The sequence below is a fragment of the Pseudorca crassidens genome, chromosome 7, assembly GCF_039906515.1.
Source record: "Pseudorca crassidens isolate mPseCra1 chromosome 7, mPseCra1.hap1, whole genome shotgun sequence".
NCBI classification, from domain to species: Eukaryota; Metazoa; Chordata; class Mammalia; order Artiodactyla; family Delphinidae; genus Pseudorca; species Pseudorca crassidens.
Genome location: NC_090302.1, coordinates 24,281,827 through 24,299,159, shown reverse-complemented (window position 1 = coordinate 24,299,159; position 17,333 = coordinate 24,281,827). Strand labels below are relative to the sequence as shown.

The 17,333-nt window shown below is 41.3% G+C and overlaps 1 protein-coding gene across 4 annotated transcripts in view; it reads right to left on the bottom strand.

The window, feature by feature from the left end:
• TMEM245 (transmembrane protein 245) overlaps positions 1-17,333 on the bottom strand; it is a 104,181-nt gene that overhangs the window by 74,390 nt on the left and 12,458 nt on the right. For all 4 annotated transcript variants that reach the window (XM_067743717.1, XM_067743715.1, XM_067743714.1 and 1 more), the window contains exons 4-6: positions 5,448-5,564; positions 2,246-2,470; positions 793-962 (exon numbers count right to left, since the gene is read on the bottom strand). In XM_067743717.1, coding sequence (XP_067599818.1) covers positions 793-962; positions 2,246-2,470; positions 5,448-5,564 — 512 coding nt within the window. The remainder of the gene's footprint in view (positions 1-792; positions 963-2,245; positions 2,471-5,447; positions 5,565-17,333) is intronic.

Below are 17,333 nucleotides of genomic sequence, written 5' to 3'. Positions count from 1 at the left end.
GTGAGTCATTTCTTGCTCAGTACTACCACTGTATCCTGTACATACTTCTCCTCCCCAAATTACAACAGCTTAACACTTATATAGAGCTTACTGTGTACCAGATGCTGATCTAAGAATTGTACGTATATTAACTCATTTAACACTCACAACCATTCTATGAGGTATACCTGCTATTATACTCATCGTATTGGTAAGAAAACCAAGGCACAGAAAGGTTAAGAAACTCATCCAAGGTCACATAGCTAATAAGCAGAACAGGGATCTGAATCCAGAGTTTGAATTCAGAGCCTATGCTCTTAACCACTAAGCCTCTGAGTCTAACTCAGCCTCTAAATTTTAAGGGGTTGCTATCTCCCCATCAAACACAGCTTCTGTACCTAGTTTTCCAGATTCATCTGATTTTCCCTAAGACTTAGCATAATATCTGACACATAAGAATTTTCCCAAAAATATTCACTGATCTGAGCCACCACCTGGCGATATAATTTTAGGCAAGTCACTTAACCCCTATAGATTTCAATTTGGTCCTTATAAAATGAGGGAGTTGAACTAGGTGCTCCTTGTCTCCCATTTTTAAGATGTAAAAATACTAACACAATACTTACTGAAACTAAATCTATCCCATCCTTATATAAACCATAATTCTAAACTTTAAATTTCATCATAGAATTAGACATTAAATGTTCTATCCACAAATAAAACATAAATACCAATATACCATAAAATGGAATATTTTAGACAATGAAATACATAAACCCCATTAAAATAGCTCAAGTTCTTAAAATACAATACCTTGCTATCAACTTTCAACAAGAATTTTCCAAGCCCGATAATTGGCCATGGTGCCAGGGCTTCCTGTCGCTCCTTCAGGAAGTGCTCTATAACCTGCCACCACACCAAGCAGCGCTTCTCCAGGAAGTTCACAACACCAAAGTGAATAACGAGCTTTTTGAGTATCCATACTATAAGGAAGATGAGAAATACACACATAAAAAAGATAGAGATTACAAAGTTTTAACATGAATAGGTTCCTCAATTTCATATAACTTCCTAAAACAGTAAAGCTAGTGCTAAAACACTGTTTTTTAAAAAAAAAAAAAGGAGAAGGGAGAGAAGAAAGTTCAAAATATTCCAAATTCATGTAACTGGGACAATTTTCACACAATCCCCACCCACCTATATTCCTCCTTCTCTGTGAAGTCTTAATCCTTGAAGCGGTCAGGGATTCACAGCCTATATAAACATAAGATACCCTGATCATGAAGATTTCAGTGACTACAACCTTGGCCCCTCACGCCTTACCCTTCCAGGGTAAAGAATACTAACCCCTGACATGTCCTAATCTCTTTGGCTATTATAGCTGCTCTTGCCAAATTTTGTTCTTTTCCTTAGATGTTTCATGTTTAGTGACCAGAGGAGTGTAAGGTATTCCACGTGCATCATGATTATACCACTGCAGGGCAACATGTTCATTTGTTTCTATTTCTCTACTCGATGCTGCTCTGTACATCTGAATCTCTTACCGGGGTTCGGTAGAGAAGCAGGATGAGTACGAGCAGGGCTGTCACAAACAGCTGTGTACTATGTAACTTCAGTGGGAACCACACAGACTACAATGTGAAAGTACCCCTCTGCAGGTGGGCAGTGTGGTGGCCCTTCAAACAGAGGTTAAGCCTTCTGTTAAAGGCCAACTAAGAAGGTGGAGGGACTAGAAGGAAGTGCTATTTATCTGTGAGGGTTGCCTTGAAGTTTGGACCATAGATAATGGATCACAACCACTATAATTTCCCTAACTCAAGGGAGTTTTGTGTCATTAGTCCTGGCCTTATAATCTAACAGTTCACAGTTTACTATTTTGAACCATGAGGTTAATGTTACATGCCAATTCAACAATTCCTTCATCAGCATTTTTAAATCTCTGGAGAGGTCCTAGGAAAGCTCCTATAGTCTCAAGAATAAGACCAGGGTAATTAGAGTTGTAAAAACTTTTAAGGGGCCACCTTGTTCACAGCCTGCTCTCCCTTTTTATTTAAAAAGACGGTAATCCCGTGAGCCATGGCCGCTGAGCCTGCACGTCTGGAGCCTGTGCTCCGCAACGGGAGAGGCCACAACAGTGAGAGGCCCGCGTACCACCAAAAAAAAAAAAAAAAAAAAAAAAATACAGTAAAGTTATCTCAAACATAAAAATCCAAAAGTTAAAGAAAAAGTCTTCCAAAGCAAGACAAGATCATAATTAACCAATTACCTGCAACAGGCACTGGCAGCAACTGTACAATCCACAGGTTCAACCAGATCTGGACTCCAACAATGGCCCAAAGGAGAGACACAAAGTAGATATCGCTAGTTTTCTTCTTTCTAAGAAATGTTCCAACTTCAGGCCTTTGTCTGCCCAAGGTGGGTGAAGGGGAGGAGGGTGAAGCAGATGAGGACAGTGTTGGAGGGGGTTCTCCTCTGTCCATGGTTTCTGTCCCTGAAGAGGGAAAGAAAAAAAAAATCCCCCACATATTAAAAATAAATAAATTATTTATTTATAAGTTATAAATAATAACATTAATAAACAGTAATTCAGAGCAATTGCTAGGCTATCCTAGTTTAAGCTTTCAAAATGTATTCTGACAGTATGATCACATTGGGTTAAAAAAGAAAAAAAGACTTGTATGTATGCTTGCATATGCAATGAAAAAGGTGTAGAGAATTAATGCTGTGTTTACATCTAAGGAAATTAAGTTTTTTGGGGAGTAGGGTTGAGTATGAGAAATGTTTTACTTTTTACTTTATATACTTAACATTGTTCAAGTTTTTTGTTGTTGTTGTTGTTGTTTTGCAGTACGCAGGCCTCTCACTGTTGTGGCCTCTCCTGTTGCGGAGCACAGGCTCTGGATGTGCAGGCTCAGCGGCCATGGCTCATGGGCCCAGCCGCTCCGCGGCATGTGGGATCTTCCCGGACCGGGGCACGAACCCATGTCCCCTGCATCAGCAGGCGGACTCTCAACCAGTGCACCACCAGGGAAGCCCTGTTCAAGTTTTTTTATGACATATATATCATTTATATTTTTATGTATATCATTTAGACAAAAAAACTGAAGAAAAACACATGACAAAGTAACTGAGAATTATAATTAGCCCATCAAAATTACCCAAACCATATAAAGCAACAAATATTAACATACAGAATTCTTTATTTAAAAATTCCTCCTGGGCTTCCCTGGTGGCGCAGTGGTTGGGGGTCCGCCTGCTGATGCAGGGGACGCGGGTTCGTGCCCCGGTCCAGGAAGATCCCACATGCCGCGGAGCGGCTGGGCCCGTGGGCCATGGCCGCTGAGCCAGTGCGTCCGGAGCCTATGCTCCGCAGCGGGAGAGGCCACGGCAGTGAGAGGTCCGCGCACCGCAAAAAAACAAAAAAAACAAAAAAAAAATTCCTCCTCTTTTAACTTTACAGTAGATGTATTTATATGTATTTCTGAAACAATACGGCTTTTCAGCATCATTTTACCTAAATGGAGCCAACTGCCCTTACAAGAACCAGCCAGGGATTTGCAGCATATCTTTCTCTTAAAATTAGATATGAAAAATGACAGACTGCTGGCGATGAGGAATTTTCAAATACAGGATATCACTCAATTATTTCACGAGGCACTGTTTTCTAACAACGCGACTACTATTACATTTCACTATTACTCAGAATATACCATGATGATGGAAATGTATAAGATCCTAAAACCTGCATTTTGCCTTCCATAAAAAAAGTTAATGATAAAAAGTATACCATATTTCTTAAAGTCTAGGTAAAAAAAACCATGAACACCCCTAATCTCAACGCCCTATTTGCCCCATTGTCTTTACATATTTTACATAGTTGTATCATGTTCCACTTATGACCCTTCCCACTTTCTCCCTTCAGTTGAATGTCAGCTCCAGGAGAGCTAAGACCTTGTCTATCTTGCGCTCCCCTCCACTAATTTCCTAGCACACACAATAGTAACTGACATATGGAACGTACTCACTAAATATTTGTTCTAACAATGCCTTCCCTGTTATTTCATAATTTTCCTAAGTAACCACACAGTAACCTTCTGAGCGTTATGTCATAATTTCCTTAGTGTTTCTTTTTAATGTTAAATGATTAGTTGTGAGTACATTTTTACTACTGATATAACTAGCACCATGGTAAGTCAGCCCACCTCACCAGAACAAACATTCTACCCTGAGGTTTGGGGCTAAAGCGCAAGCTAATTATAACATGCTTCTGTTTGACCCTCTCTGAATATCTTCCTAATTTGGAAACTTCACGTTGGTGGATGTGGCAGATATTTAGAAGAACAGTAAGTCCATAACTAAAACGTCATCCCCTTTCCACGTTGAAAACATGATTCGATGTGCAAGAAAAATAACATTTTCCTACTACCCCAAATGCCTTTTTCTTAGCCGATCCCTTCTTTCAAAACTTCTCTGAAGTCCATTCTTCAAAAATAGCTCATGAAAAACATTCCTTAGCTCCCAAACCTCTGGCACTAATGGACCTCTTGGCACAGAGAGGGAAGGCCTTTTACATTCCTGAATCCTGTGCAAGTACAGTGTGACTTTAAGTCTGGTATAAACCTATCAGCTGGATCTTATAGGAGCTTTGCATGCAGAACAACCAGAGGGTTCTGTTTTAAGGGAAACAGTCAATATACTAACAGCATGAGGCATGCAAAGCAAACTTTGAGAATAAAAGCAAGAAATGCCAGAGAAATGAATGACTGGAAGATGGAAAATAAAAAACAAAAGAAAGAGCTGGAGAAAGGCAACAACAACAACAAAAGCAACATAAAGAGTCAGAGCAGGGCCTCCCTGGTGGCGCAGTGGTTGAGAGTCCACCTGACGATGCAGGGAACACGGGTTCGTGCCCCAGTCCGCGAGGATCCCACATGCCGCGGAGCGGCTGGGCCCATGAGCCATGGCCGCTGAGCCTGCGTGTCCGGAGCCTGTGCTCCGCAACGGGAGAGGCCACAGCAGTGAGAGGCCCGTGTACCGAAAAAAAAAAAAAAAAAAGTCAGAGCAAAGTAGAACAATGGAGGAGAACTGACAGTTGCAGAAGAAATGGAAAATAAAAGGACTAAGTAAGAGAAAATATGGACAAAGGTAAATAGGACACTAAGAAAAGAAAAATAACACGAAAGTGAGAGAGAATAACAAAAGAAAAATAAGAAAAGCACTTTTAAAAAAAAGGAAAGAATGAAGAATCAAGATAAGAAACCTAAGAAGATAAATAATTAAATGTATGAAAAAAGTGATATATGAGAACAAAGATGAGAAGGAAAAAAGTGTAAAAATAGGAACCAGAGAGAAGAATGAAGGACCAGCAAGTAGCATTTTGTGGTGCTAGTGTCTTTCTTAATTTTATGTTCTACATATATTTCATTTTCTGGAATATTCTGAAGGCACTCCTTCACAACGTCAGTCACCTGCAGGCTGGGTAGAGGGCTGGTCCTCAGTGCTCGATTCATACCCTGTGATGGAGATGGCCAAGGTTGCTAGAGTAGAAGCTGCCATGGAGATAACTTGCCCTGGTAACTCCGCTCCTGTAAAACAAGCATGCATTTTTTTAAACTTTTTAAAGGCAATGGACAAAATGGGAAATAACCTGCAAACTGAAACATACTCCTAAGTTTTCAACAGCAATAAAACAAAATGGTTATTACTGACCCACCAGACCAGTGGTTCTTCACCAAGGGAGAATGCTTAAGAATCAACAGGCTACTGTACAGCACAGGGATCTCTACTCAGTCCTCTGTAATGACCTATATGGGAAAAGAATCTAAAGAAGAGTGGATGTATGTATAACTCATTCACTTTGCTGTACACCTGAAACTAATGCAACACTGTAAATCAACTATACTCCAATAAAAAGAAAAGCAACAGGAAAGTCTGCTAAAAATGCAGGTTCCTGGACTCTCTGTGTATCTCTCTCATTTGGGAACTTGATGCTGGTGCACGTGGCAGATAGTAGATATATAAATGTGGAGTGCCATGCTTATATTTTTTGTACTTCACAGGTTAATTTTACTGCACATCTCTGTTGAAATACACTGCCACACCAAGTCTGTGAGCTTCTTGAATGCAGACTTACTTTCCTTTGTATTACTAGCTCCTAGCACAGCATGGAACAGCCCATACTTGCTCTCAATGACAACATTCCATGAGCGAATATGCAAATGTATGGGTATCATGCAAAACCATATACAGCTGATCCTTGACCAACACGGGTTTGAACCGTGCAGGTCCACTTATACACAGATTTTTTTCAATAAATATAGTATCTGTATTTTTATTTTACAGATCTTTAAATTAACTAAGTGTGGGGAAAAGCTTTTGTTCGATGAGAGATCACAACATGTGGAATCAAAAGAACTAGGATTTGGGCTTCCCTGGTGGCGCAGTGGTTGAGAGTCCGCCTGCCGACACAGGGGACACGGGTTCGTGCCCCGGTCTGGGAGGATCCCACATGCCGCAGAGCGGCTGGGCCCGTGAGCCACGTCCACTGGGCCTGCGCATCCGGAGCCTGTGCTCCGCAACGGGAGAGGCCACAACAGTGAGAGGCCCGCGTACCGCAAAAAAAAAAAAAAAAAAAAAGAACTAGGATTTGCATTCTGATTCTACCCAAACTGTTTCAGCTTCCTGCCCTTGGGTGAGTCATTTATCAATTCCTTTGTTTCTGAGGCAGAGACAGGAGCTCACAGATTTTTGACTGCATGGTGGAGTCAGTGTCCCTAACCCTGACATGGTTCAAGGGTCAACTGACTATCTATAAAGTACATAATTCAGCACAGGCGAAATCCACTGCTTGAAAATCTAAAAGATCATCACTACCCTGTTTCACGTTACAGGTTCTCATGTTAAGTTCCTAATAGGTAGTAAACCAAGTTTAACCATTTGCACGAGATTCAAAAAAAACATTCACTGGTCAATGAGGTCTGTCTATAATGGTCAGCCTTTAATTTGCTATGGCAGACAACACAGACTAGCTCACACAACACCTCATTCTAGTGTGCTTTCTTGTGCCCTAGAGACTGGAAAGCTAAGGACTGTATTTCTTGGACTCCTTTGCAGCTACAGTTCCACATGTGATACAGCAGAACACTTGTGCAGGCACGCCTGTGCAGACTTGGAAGCCCTAAGTGACTCACTGTAATTTGGAAGCTCTCCTGTCAAATACAGTCCCATGGTTTTTCTGCAGGTACTTAGCAGAAGTTCCAGAGGTTCTGCTGTCTGATCTCCAACTTTGTGGCAAGCAGCAGCAGCTGTGGCATTTCTGCTCAAACAGTCCTTTGGTGTCGTTGAGCATTTCTCCTGGTTGCATTGCTTCTGCATGTCAGATCCAAGCTTAACTGTCTGGTCCTTCCAAAAATTGTGTATGTACAAATTCTTTATACTAACCAATACCTCTTTCTATTTAGACTAGCTGGCATGGATTCCACTGTCCAACTGAGAACGCTGAGGGTTCTCAGTCACCAAATCATACGTACGCCCACACTCATGCAGCGGGGACCCCTGGGTAGGCCAATATTCAATGTGACAACATAAAGCTCTGCCAAGCCAATGAAAAGAGCCATGACCTTTGGAAGGTCAATGAATTACAGCTTCAGATAAACTCTGCACACCCAACAAGTTCAAGGCTGGCCATGTCCTAGAGGGAAGCAGGCCAGGGGTCTGAGATGGCTCTTCGGTAGCCTCAGCCATCAGGATCAAGCACACTCATCTTGCTCAATCATATCCTATCCCTCCTCTAATAAATGCCTCTGTAACCTGAAAGAGGTTTAATTTTTAGGCACTCCAAGAGAAACTCAAACTCATGATCTGGGAAGAGAGCATAAGCTAGATATCTGGATTGGAACCTATTCTCCTGGCCTAGGTAAAGGTGCTTTTTTGATGCCAGTAAGAGAACAAGGGCTGACAGAAAAACACAGTGTCTTTCACGTCTTACATGTTTCCATTACTCACTGTACTGAATGCTGGGGATAAAAACACAGACCCTGCCCCCATGGAGCTGAGTGGAAGAGACAGATACGAATTAAAGAACCACACAGATAAACGAATGTATACAAATTGTGATGATTGCTATAAAGGAAGAATACTGGGTATTTTATGAGCTCCTAACAGAAGAAATCTGACTTAGTCAGAATCAGGAAAGGCTTCTCTTTAAGAAGTAAAAATGGGGACTTCCTGGGCAGTCCAATAGTTAAGACACCACCCTTCCAATGCAGGGGGCGTGGGAACTAAGATGCCACATGCCATGAGGAGTGGCCAAAAATAAATAAATAAATAAAATGGGGTTTTATTAAAAAAACAGAAAGTTTCCCAAATGATTCTTTAAAAAAAAAAAGAAGTATAAATGAAGCTGACATATAAAGAATGAGGAGGAATTAACCAAAGGAAGGTAAGTAATAATATTTTGGATGATGGAAGCAAATAGGAAGGCTGTAAGTGAAGAAACTGGTATGTTAAAGACAGTGAAAGGTCAGTGTGTTTGGAGCACAGTAGGAAACTGGTATCAAATAAACAAGGCTGGAGATGGTAAGCCAGATGATGCAAGTCGCAGAAGACCATACTAAGGACTTTAGCCTTTATCCCAAAAGGAGTAGGAAAGCACTGAAGAGTTTTAAATAGGATAATTTTTTTTACTGAAATGTTATTGAGATAATTGTAACATCACATGCAGTTGTAAGAAACAATACAGAGAAATCCTGTGTACCTTTTATCCTGTCCCCACCACCCCGCAATGGTAATATCTTTCAAAACTGCAGTACGCTACCACAATCAGAGTATCAGCATGGATACGAGATACAGAACAGTTTCATCACTGCAAAGATCTCATGTTGCCCTTTTATGACCACATCTCCCCACTCTGTAAATAAGTAATCAGTTTTGAGATATAAAAAGATCATTCCTACTGTTTGGTCAAGAACAGATTAGAGAAGACCAAGAGTAGGTAGAGGGAGATAAGTTATTGCAGTATCACAGGCAAGACATGATGACAGCATGGTCTGCAGTGGTTAACAGGAAAGATGTTGGGAAAGCGACTGCATTTAAGAGACATGGAATAGTCAAAGTGGACCAGACTTGGTGACAAAACAATAAATGGTTCAACAATGATCCCCAAGTTTCCAGATTATGATCAGACAGAGAACGTGTAGGGGAAATGGATGAAGATTTTGGGTATACTGAAGTTCTTTTTAGACTTCCAAATAGAAATTTAAACACAAACTGATTACATCAGAGACCAGAGAGGTCTTAGGTTCCTGTGTGCCCACAAGAGATTTCTTGGGGTCCACTCAAGAGAAAAGGTTGGGAACACCTAATGACTAATGGCCTGGGACAGCACAGTAAGGTGGGGAAGGAGGAGGCTTCCAATCAAAACTCAAAGAAAGGGCTTCCCTGGTGGCGCAGTGGTTGGGAGTCCGCCTGCCGATGCAGAGGACGCGGGTTCATGCCCCGGTCCGGGAAGATCCCACATGCCGCGGAGCGGCTGGGCCCATGAGCCATGGCCGCTAAGCCTGCGCATCCGGAGCCTGTGCTCCGCGACGGGGGAGGCCGCAACGATGAGAGGCCCGCGTACCTCAAAAAAACCCCACAAAAACTCAAGGAAACAAAGTATTCTCTCATATAAGAGTAAAGACTAGTTCAGGGTCCTCAATTACTAAACCTACCTCTTCACAAGTAATTTAATGAAGTGGTAACTTATCCTTGAGAAAGTCAGAGAAAGAAGTCCCCTGATGGTTAGGTAGCTCCAAAATAAGAAGATCATTTTATAGCTCCTCAAATACGGGCTTTCAGTTTGGCTGCGTTTTGGCTTATACTTCTAAACTCCCACTGAGCATTCATTCATTCACCAAACAGGTGACTAGGCTATGTTGCTGGGATGAGAGACTAAGTTAAGACCCTAGTCTCAAGCTCAGTCTAATACTTAAACTATCAGTTATGATTCAGTATGTTAAGAGCTAATGTAGATATAAGTGTAGAATATTGGGGGAGCACCAAGGATAGAAACCTAACCTATGCCTGGGAGAACAGTTTCCAAAGGGGCTATCTGACAAGAATGGTAAAAGATGCCATCCTTTAAATCCATTTAAGCAAGTTAGATAAAGAAGACAGAACAAGTTTAGCTTGGGGAGAAAGGAAGAGGCTGGTATCTTAGAGGACAGAGGTAGAAAAGTTTTCCAGAAAGACAAAAAAGCAGGTGTAAAGACACAAAGGCAAGAAAAAGCAGAGCGTGCTGTTCAAAGAACTCTAGGAAGTCGAATAAGGATGAAACACAGGGTACAATGGTAAGAGTGGAGAGACAGGAGGATACAGAGGGAGAATGGAACCAGAGAGAATGGGACCTGTGCTCATACTTACTATGCACCGGGGCAGTACAATTCAGTGGTTGGAATCACAGGTGAGGAAACAAGAATGCCCAGGTTCAAATCTCAGGTCTATTTTTTACTAGTTGGATGACCACAGGCAGGTTACTTAGGATCTAGATGCCTTAGTCTCCTCAAGTGTAAAATGCAGCATACAGAAATTCCTATCTCACGTGAGGATTAAGTGAAACAATACATATAAAATGCTTAGAACAATGCCTGCTGTGTAGGACTCAACAGAAGTTAGCTCAATAAATGATATTATTATCACCATCACCGTTATCAAAACTGTTGGCTTTGACAGGATAAACTATAAGCACAAGCCACTAGCACTCCTACAGTATTTGCCTGTACCTCTCATCCCCTCCCTGCTCTGTACTACAGCCGTTTCCCTAAATCTTATCCTTACATTTTTAGATCTCCCCTCAGAGCTATGCAAAACATCTTACATACAGTCATCACTGAAAGACTTGAGGAAAAGTTAAGATCAACAGATTAAATCTTCACAACTACGGTTTAAAAACTTTCTCCAACTTGCTGATATCACTAAAATATACAATAAATATTTAATAAGTCTTAGCTAAATCAATGAAAACTACGCAATATCATCCTAGTTAATACACAAATGACTCAGCAAATTTTTCGAATGCCTGAAACTTCACAAAGGAACGAAAGGAATAGCACACAGAAAAAATCAACAGAGTATTTGAAAATTACGGATATAAGATTTGGCAACTGCTCTTACTCATCAAACAGATATGTACTTGAATGACTTTTGTCTAGTGATATCTTTCTGCACTTCAAAAACCCCAAGGGTTTGGGCAGAGAGATGATCAACTAGACAGAAGAATGCCAGGACCCGGAATCTAGGCAGACTCATGGTACTGGGAAAAAAGCCCCACCTAAAAATAGGCACATAGACAAGGGAACATAATCTTGGGAGCCAAGAACTATAAACAAAGAAAGGAAAGAGCATCCAAGGTTTCAAGAGTCAATCTACCCAGGGAAAGGGCCAGTATTTTTTTTTTTTTCCTGGTGCGCGGGCCTCTCACTGTTGTGGCCTCTCCCGTTGCAGAGCACAGGCTCCGGATGCGCAGGCTCAGCAGCCATGGCTCACGGGCCCAGCCGCTCCCACGGCATGTGGGATCTTCCCAGACAGGGGCACGAACCCGTGTCCCCTGCATCGGCAGGCGGACTCTCAACCACTGCGCCACCAGGGAAGCCCGGGCCAGTATTAACTGGAGGGCCAAACAGCAGGAATCCACACATGTCCAAATAAGCAGACCACTGACATTAGCAGCCTAGCACCAGGGGACAGAAACTCATACTCTGGTATAAGAAATAGATCACATGTTCAGATAATATCTGTTGATGCGGCTAAATCGACAATGGGCAAAATAATTTTTTTTTAATAATAGAGGGAAACATATTTTGAAGCCAGTCTAGATAAGGAGATACTTGATCTACTTTGTTCTCTTTCACAGGGACAGTTGAAGTTACCAGGAACACACCCAAAGATGCTTATTGGAAGGAGGCCCTTTACATCAAGTAAAATCTCCCCAGCATGTAAAGTTCCCTTTGAAGAAGGCTTCTGTTTCCATTACTAATGTGGAAAATACATCTCCTCCTCAACAGCTTCTAGTATCACTTCACTGCACTACTGGTCAGTAACAGGGGTTTGGATATGGACCACTAGGAGTTTCTCTAGGTCTATTTAACTGACAGCAGCAGAATTGGGGAATGACAGACAAGCAGTAAGAAATTTACTTTGCGCTTTTTCTTCCTCCAATTTGGGCTTAACTGGACCAAACTTGTTCATTCATATCACATGCTGTCCCAAACAATTAAGACAAGATGAAGCCTTCCTCACCAAGATATTTCTGGTCACTCATAAACAATTACCAATGTTAAGAGGATCAGGCCCAGGTGTAATTGCCTGTACTTCTCATCCTGGGTGTCCTGGCTATTAAAGATACACCTGACATTTGTTTGCCTAGCTTTAGAAGAAGCACTTCTCATACTCATAGTAAATGGCTCTCTGAGCCTACGTTCCTTCACCTGTAAAACAAGTATAATACTAATCTCACTGGTATACTCTGAAAATTAAATGAGATAGCATGTTTTAAGAGTCCTACAAGGCCTCACGCATAGGGGAGACTAACAATACTTATGTTCCTCCTTTCTCACAGGCCCGGGGAACACACCAAAGCTGGATTCCAGGTTTCTGCCAAGTTAAGACTTCTGGGGCCCGGGAGGCAGAGACGCTGGGTGCTGTGCCTGTGGTAAGCCACCGGGGCCAACATGAAGACTGAAGGAGCTGACAACTACAACTGAGTGCAAGACAGATCCGCAGGGCTTCCCTGGTGGCGCAGGGGTTAAGAATCCGCCTGCCAGTGCAGGGGACACGGTTCAATCCCTGGTCTGGGAAGATCCCACATGCCGCGGAGCAGTTAAGCCCGTGAGCCACAACTACTGAGCCTGAGCTCTAGAGCCCACAAGCCACAGCTACTGAGCCCATGCACCACAGCTACTGAAGCCTGTGCACCCAGAGCCCGTGCTCCGCAACAAGAGAAGCCACCGCAGTGAGAAGCCCACGCACCGCAACAAAGAGTAGTAGCCCCTGCTCACCGCAACTAGAAAAAGCCCACGTGCAGCAACAAAGACCCAGCACAGCCAGAAACAATAAATAAAATAAATTTATTTTTTAAAAAAAGACACATCAGCAGTCGATACTTTTTCAGGATGGCTGATGCTTGTCAAAGAGCCTGGTGAAAGGAAAGAACACTGGACGTAGGTTAGAGTCAAGGACGTAGGCTTAAATTTTAGCTCCACCAGTCACCCATGGGATTGTGGGCAAATCAGTTAACCTGTTATTAAATGTCTTCATCTGCAAAACGGAGAAATCTACTTTACAAGGTTGTGGGGGGAATGTTTTGTTTGTGGATTAAAAAAGATAGTACACTTAAAAGCATGGTAGACACTTAACATTTTTCCCTACATTAACTTGAGGTTCCAGGAAACACCAAGGAAGAGTTCCTAAGGTCTAAGAACTGAGTAAGGTCCCTGGGTTCAGAAAGAACCACTGAAACTAACTCAGCAATGATACATAAGAAGAGTTTTCTGGATCTAGGAACTAAACAAATTCATGCTTTGAAGTATGATGACATCCAAAGGATTAATTCTGTGCATCCAGCAAACCACAGATTGTAAAACAGCAAAAGATTCAAAGCTCAGAAGACATAGAGAAAGATGCCTACACAAGTGACTAGGTTACAAGAGCAGTCCTACAATGGGACGGTGGAGGTGACAAGGAAGGAATAAATGCACACAATGCCATGGCAGTACACTGAAGCATTCCCGTGCCTAACTATATTACAGTGACATCTACAGGAGGGAACTGACTATAAAAAAGGGAAAGGTTGTCCCAATATGGCTTGAGTTCTGATGCCTAAAAGAAACAAGGTACTAGGGGCAACAGGAAAAAAATATTCAGAAATTCAGAAGAAAAAAATGGTTAAACAAATTTATTTTATGATGAGGATTATCTACACTAGAAGTCCATAAAAAGATTCTAAATCAAGAAAAGCCTATTCTGAAGTAGGCTGGAATAGGAGTAAACAAAACAAGGAAAACCAACATTTCCAAATCTGCTCTCAACATTTATTCTGTGTCTCTATGACTTCCTTTCTTGTAATAGTCTGGAATACAAATACCAGAAATCTGGGTTGCATGCCAACACACCACTATTCTGGGCTTATGGGGAATAATAATCAAACACAGCCTTCTTTTTTCCCAAGCTCAATACTTGGTCTTAGAACTCCTGTCCTCACGGCTCCCTAGGCTGCCATCACCAGCTGACTAGAATTTATACCCAAGAGAAAATCCATCTGAAACCCCTGGGTTAGACCTACTTTATTCGTATACTTGCAGTAAAGTTCCTACTTAGCCCCGGACAAAAGCAGTCAAAAGGACAAAACTGTCCTCAAAATATTAAAAACAGAACTACCATATGATCCAGCCAATTCCATTTTAGGATATATATCTGAAGAAAACAAGAACACTAACTCGAAAAGACATATGTACCCCCATGTTCACTGTAGCATTACTTACAATAGCCAAGATACAGAAACACCCTAAGGGTCCACTGACGGATGATTAAAGAAAATGTGGTGTGTGTGTGTGTGTATACATACACACACATACATATATATATACACATACACACACACACAGGAATATTATTCAGCCATAAAAAACAATGAAGTCTTGTCACTTGCAGCAACATGGTGGACCTCAAGGGTATTATGCTAAGTAAAAAGGGTCAGAGAAAGACAAATACTGTATGATCTCACTTATATGTGGAATCTTAAAACAAACAGCAGCTCAAAGATACAGAGAACAGACGGGGGGCTGCCAGAACTGGTGGTGGGGGTGGGATAAATGAGTGAAGGGAGTCAAAGGCACAAACTTCCGGTTATAAAATAAACAAGTCCCAGGGATGTAATGTGCAGCATGGTAAGCTATTGTTAATAACACTTTATTGTAGACTTGAAAGTTGTTAAGAGAGTAGGTCTTAAGAGTTCTCATCACAAGAAGAAAGTTTTTTGGTAACTGTGTAAGGTGACAGATGTTAACTAGACTTATTGTGGTGATATATACAAACATGGAACCATTATGTTGTACACCTGAAACTAATATAATGATATATGTCAAATATACCTCAATTGAAAAAAAGAAAAAAAAGAGAGAGAGAGAGAAATGCCAGAAGAAAAAAAAAAAGGAGAAAACTGTCCTGGGGTGAGGGGTGAAGGATAAGCAGAGCTGTCTGAACCGCTACTATTAAGGGAAAGGGGAAAAAAAAGAGACAAAGCTTATCAGAGGAACAAGTGGAAACCACCAAGCTTTCTACAGTAGTTGCCAAAACAGGAAGTTTACTTCTACTGGTTCAATATATAACCACACAGTCTAACAGATTGTGACCAGAAAGAGAGGCTGAGCAAAGAAAACTTAGAAAGACAGCAAAATATAAAATAAAATATTTTTTATTTTCTACTCTCAGAGAGATAAGTAATTAAAGTTTCTTTGTTTCAGATAGTTATTATAAAATTCTAAACAAATATTTATGAATAAAAGATGTCTCGGGGCTTCCCTGGTGGCACAGTGGTTGAGAGTCCGCCTGCCGATGCAGGGGACACGGGTTCGTGCCCCGGTCCGGGAAGATCCCACATGCCGCGGAGCAGCTGGGCCCGTGAGCCATGGCCGCTGAGCCCGCACGTCCGGAGCCTGTGCTCCGCAACGGGAGAGGCCACAACAGTGAGAGCCCCGCATACCGCAAAAAAAAAAAAAAAAAAAAAAAAAAGTCTTACAATTGTCAGACACTACTCATCTACCAAATAAAATAATAAACAAACAGCAACTTAATTTAAAAAAACTTCTGTAACGTAGCTATACACATACACGGAAGTGCCACAAATAGCCTTGTGATTAGCATGAAAAGGAGATGTGAAAAATAACATTGCAGAAGTATATTCATGGACATAGAAAGGTGCTCGTGACATAATTAAGTTTAAAATGCAGTTTACAAAACAATTTCACTATGATCCAGTTTTCTTGTGTCTTAAAAAGTCCAAAGGCATAAAAGTCATTAGTTAACATTTTGGTATAATCTGTGGGCAGTGGGATTTTTAATGATTTTTCTTTTCTTCTTTTTGTTTCTATTTTCTAACTTAACTGTAACACACTGGTATTTGAGAACTTTTTTTTTCCTCTAAAAAATTTGCTGCAATTAGTAATTTGCTCTTGTAGTTTATGTATAACTATCAGAAAGAAGCAAGGGACAAATGTCAATTACTGTGGAAACTGTGTGCTGTTCAAACCTACCTCTCTGCTCACAGCCATTTCCACATGGCTGGCTAACTAGAAGTCCAGTCTGATGATCTCAGAACAGTGACGATATCTGCCCCTGCACCCCACCCCACCACAAACCCCGTACAACTCATTAGAAACCTGTATGTTTAACAAAGCGCTCTGGATAAAGGCAACGTGCAACCAGGGTACCTCAAAAACAATCTTTAAAAAAAAAGATTATTTTAAAAGGTTAAAATAATCTTTTAAAGAATAATCTTTAAAATAATCTTTTAAAGAAGACTAATCTTTATTCAACATTGTAGTGGAAGTTTCAGCCAGAGCAATCAGGCAAGGTAAGAAATAAAAGCACCCAGATTAGAAAGTAAGAAAACTATCTCCATTTGCAGAGACATGATCTTATATATGCAAAATCCTAAAGAAGTTACAGAAACTATCAAAGCTATTAAACAAATTCAGCAAAGTTGCAGGATACAAGATCTACAGGGGTAAATATTCATGACTTTGGATTTGGCAATGGTTTGTTAGGTGGGACACAACACATGGAAATTAAACAAAATACTTCTGATTAACCAATGTATCAAAGAAGAAATCAAAAGAGAAATCAAACAGTATATGATCCAAAGAAAATGGAAACACAACATATCAAAATCTATGGGAAGGGGCTTCCCTGGTGGCACAGTGGTTGGGAGTCCGCCTGCTAATGCAGGGGACATGGGTTCGAGCCCTGGTCTGGGAAGATCCCACATGCTGCGGAGCAACTAGGCCCGTGAGCCACAACTACTGAGCCTGCGCATCTGGAGCCTGTGCTCCGCAATAAGAGAGGGCGCGACAGTGAGAGGCCCGCGCACCGCGATGCAGAGTGGCCCCCGCTTGCCACACTAGAGAAAGCCCTCGCACAGAAACGAAGACCCAACACAGCCAAAAATAAATAAATAAACAAATATGGGGTTTAAAAAACAAAAAACAAAAAACAAAAACCCTATGGGATACAAAAGCACTTCTAAGAGGGCAGTTTATAGCAATAAATACCTTCATTAAGAAAAAAGAAAGATCTCAAATGAATAACCTAACTTTATGTAG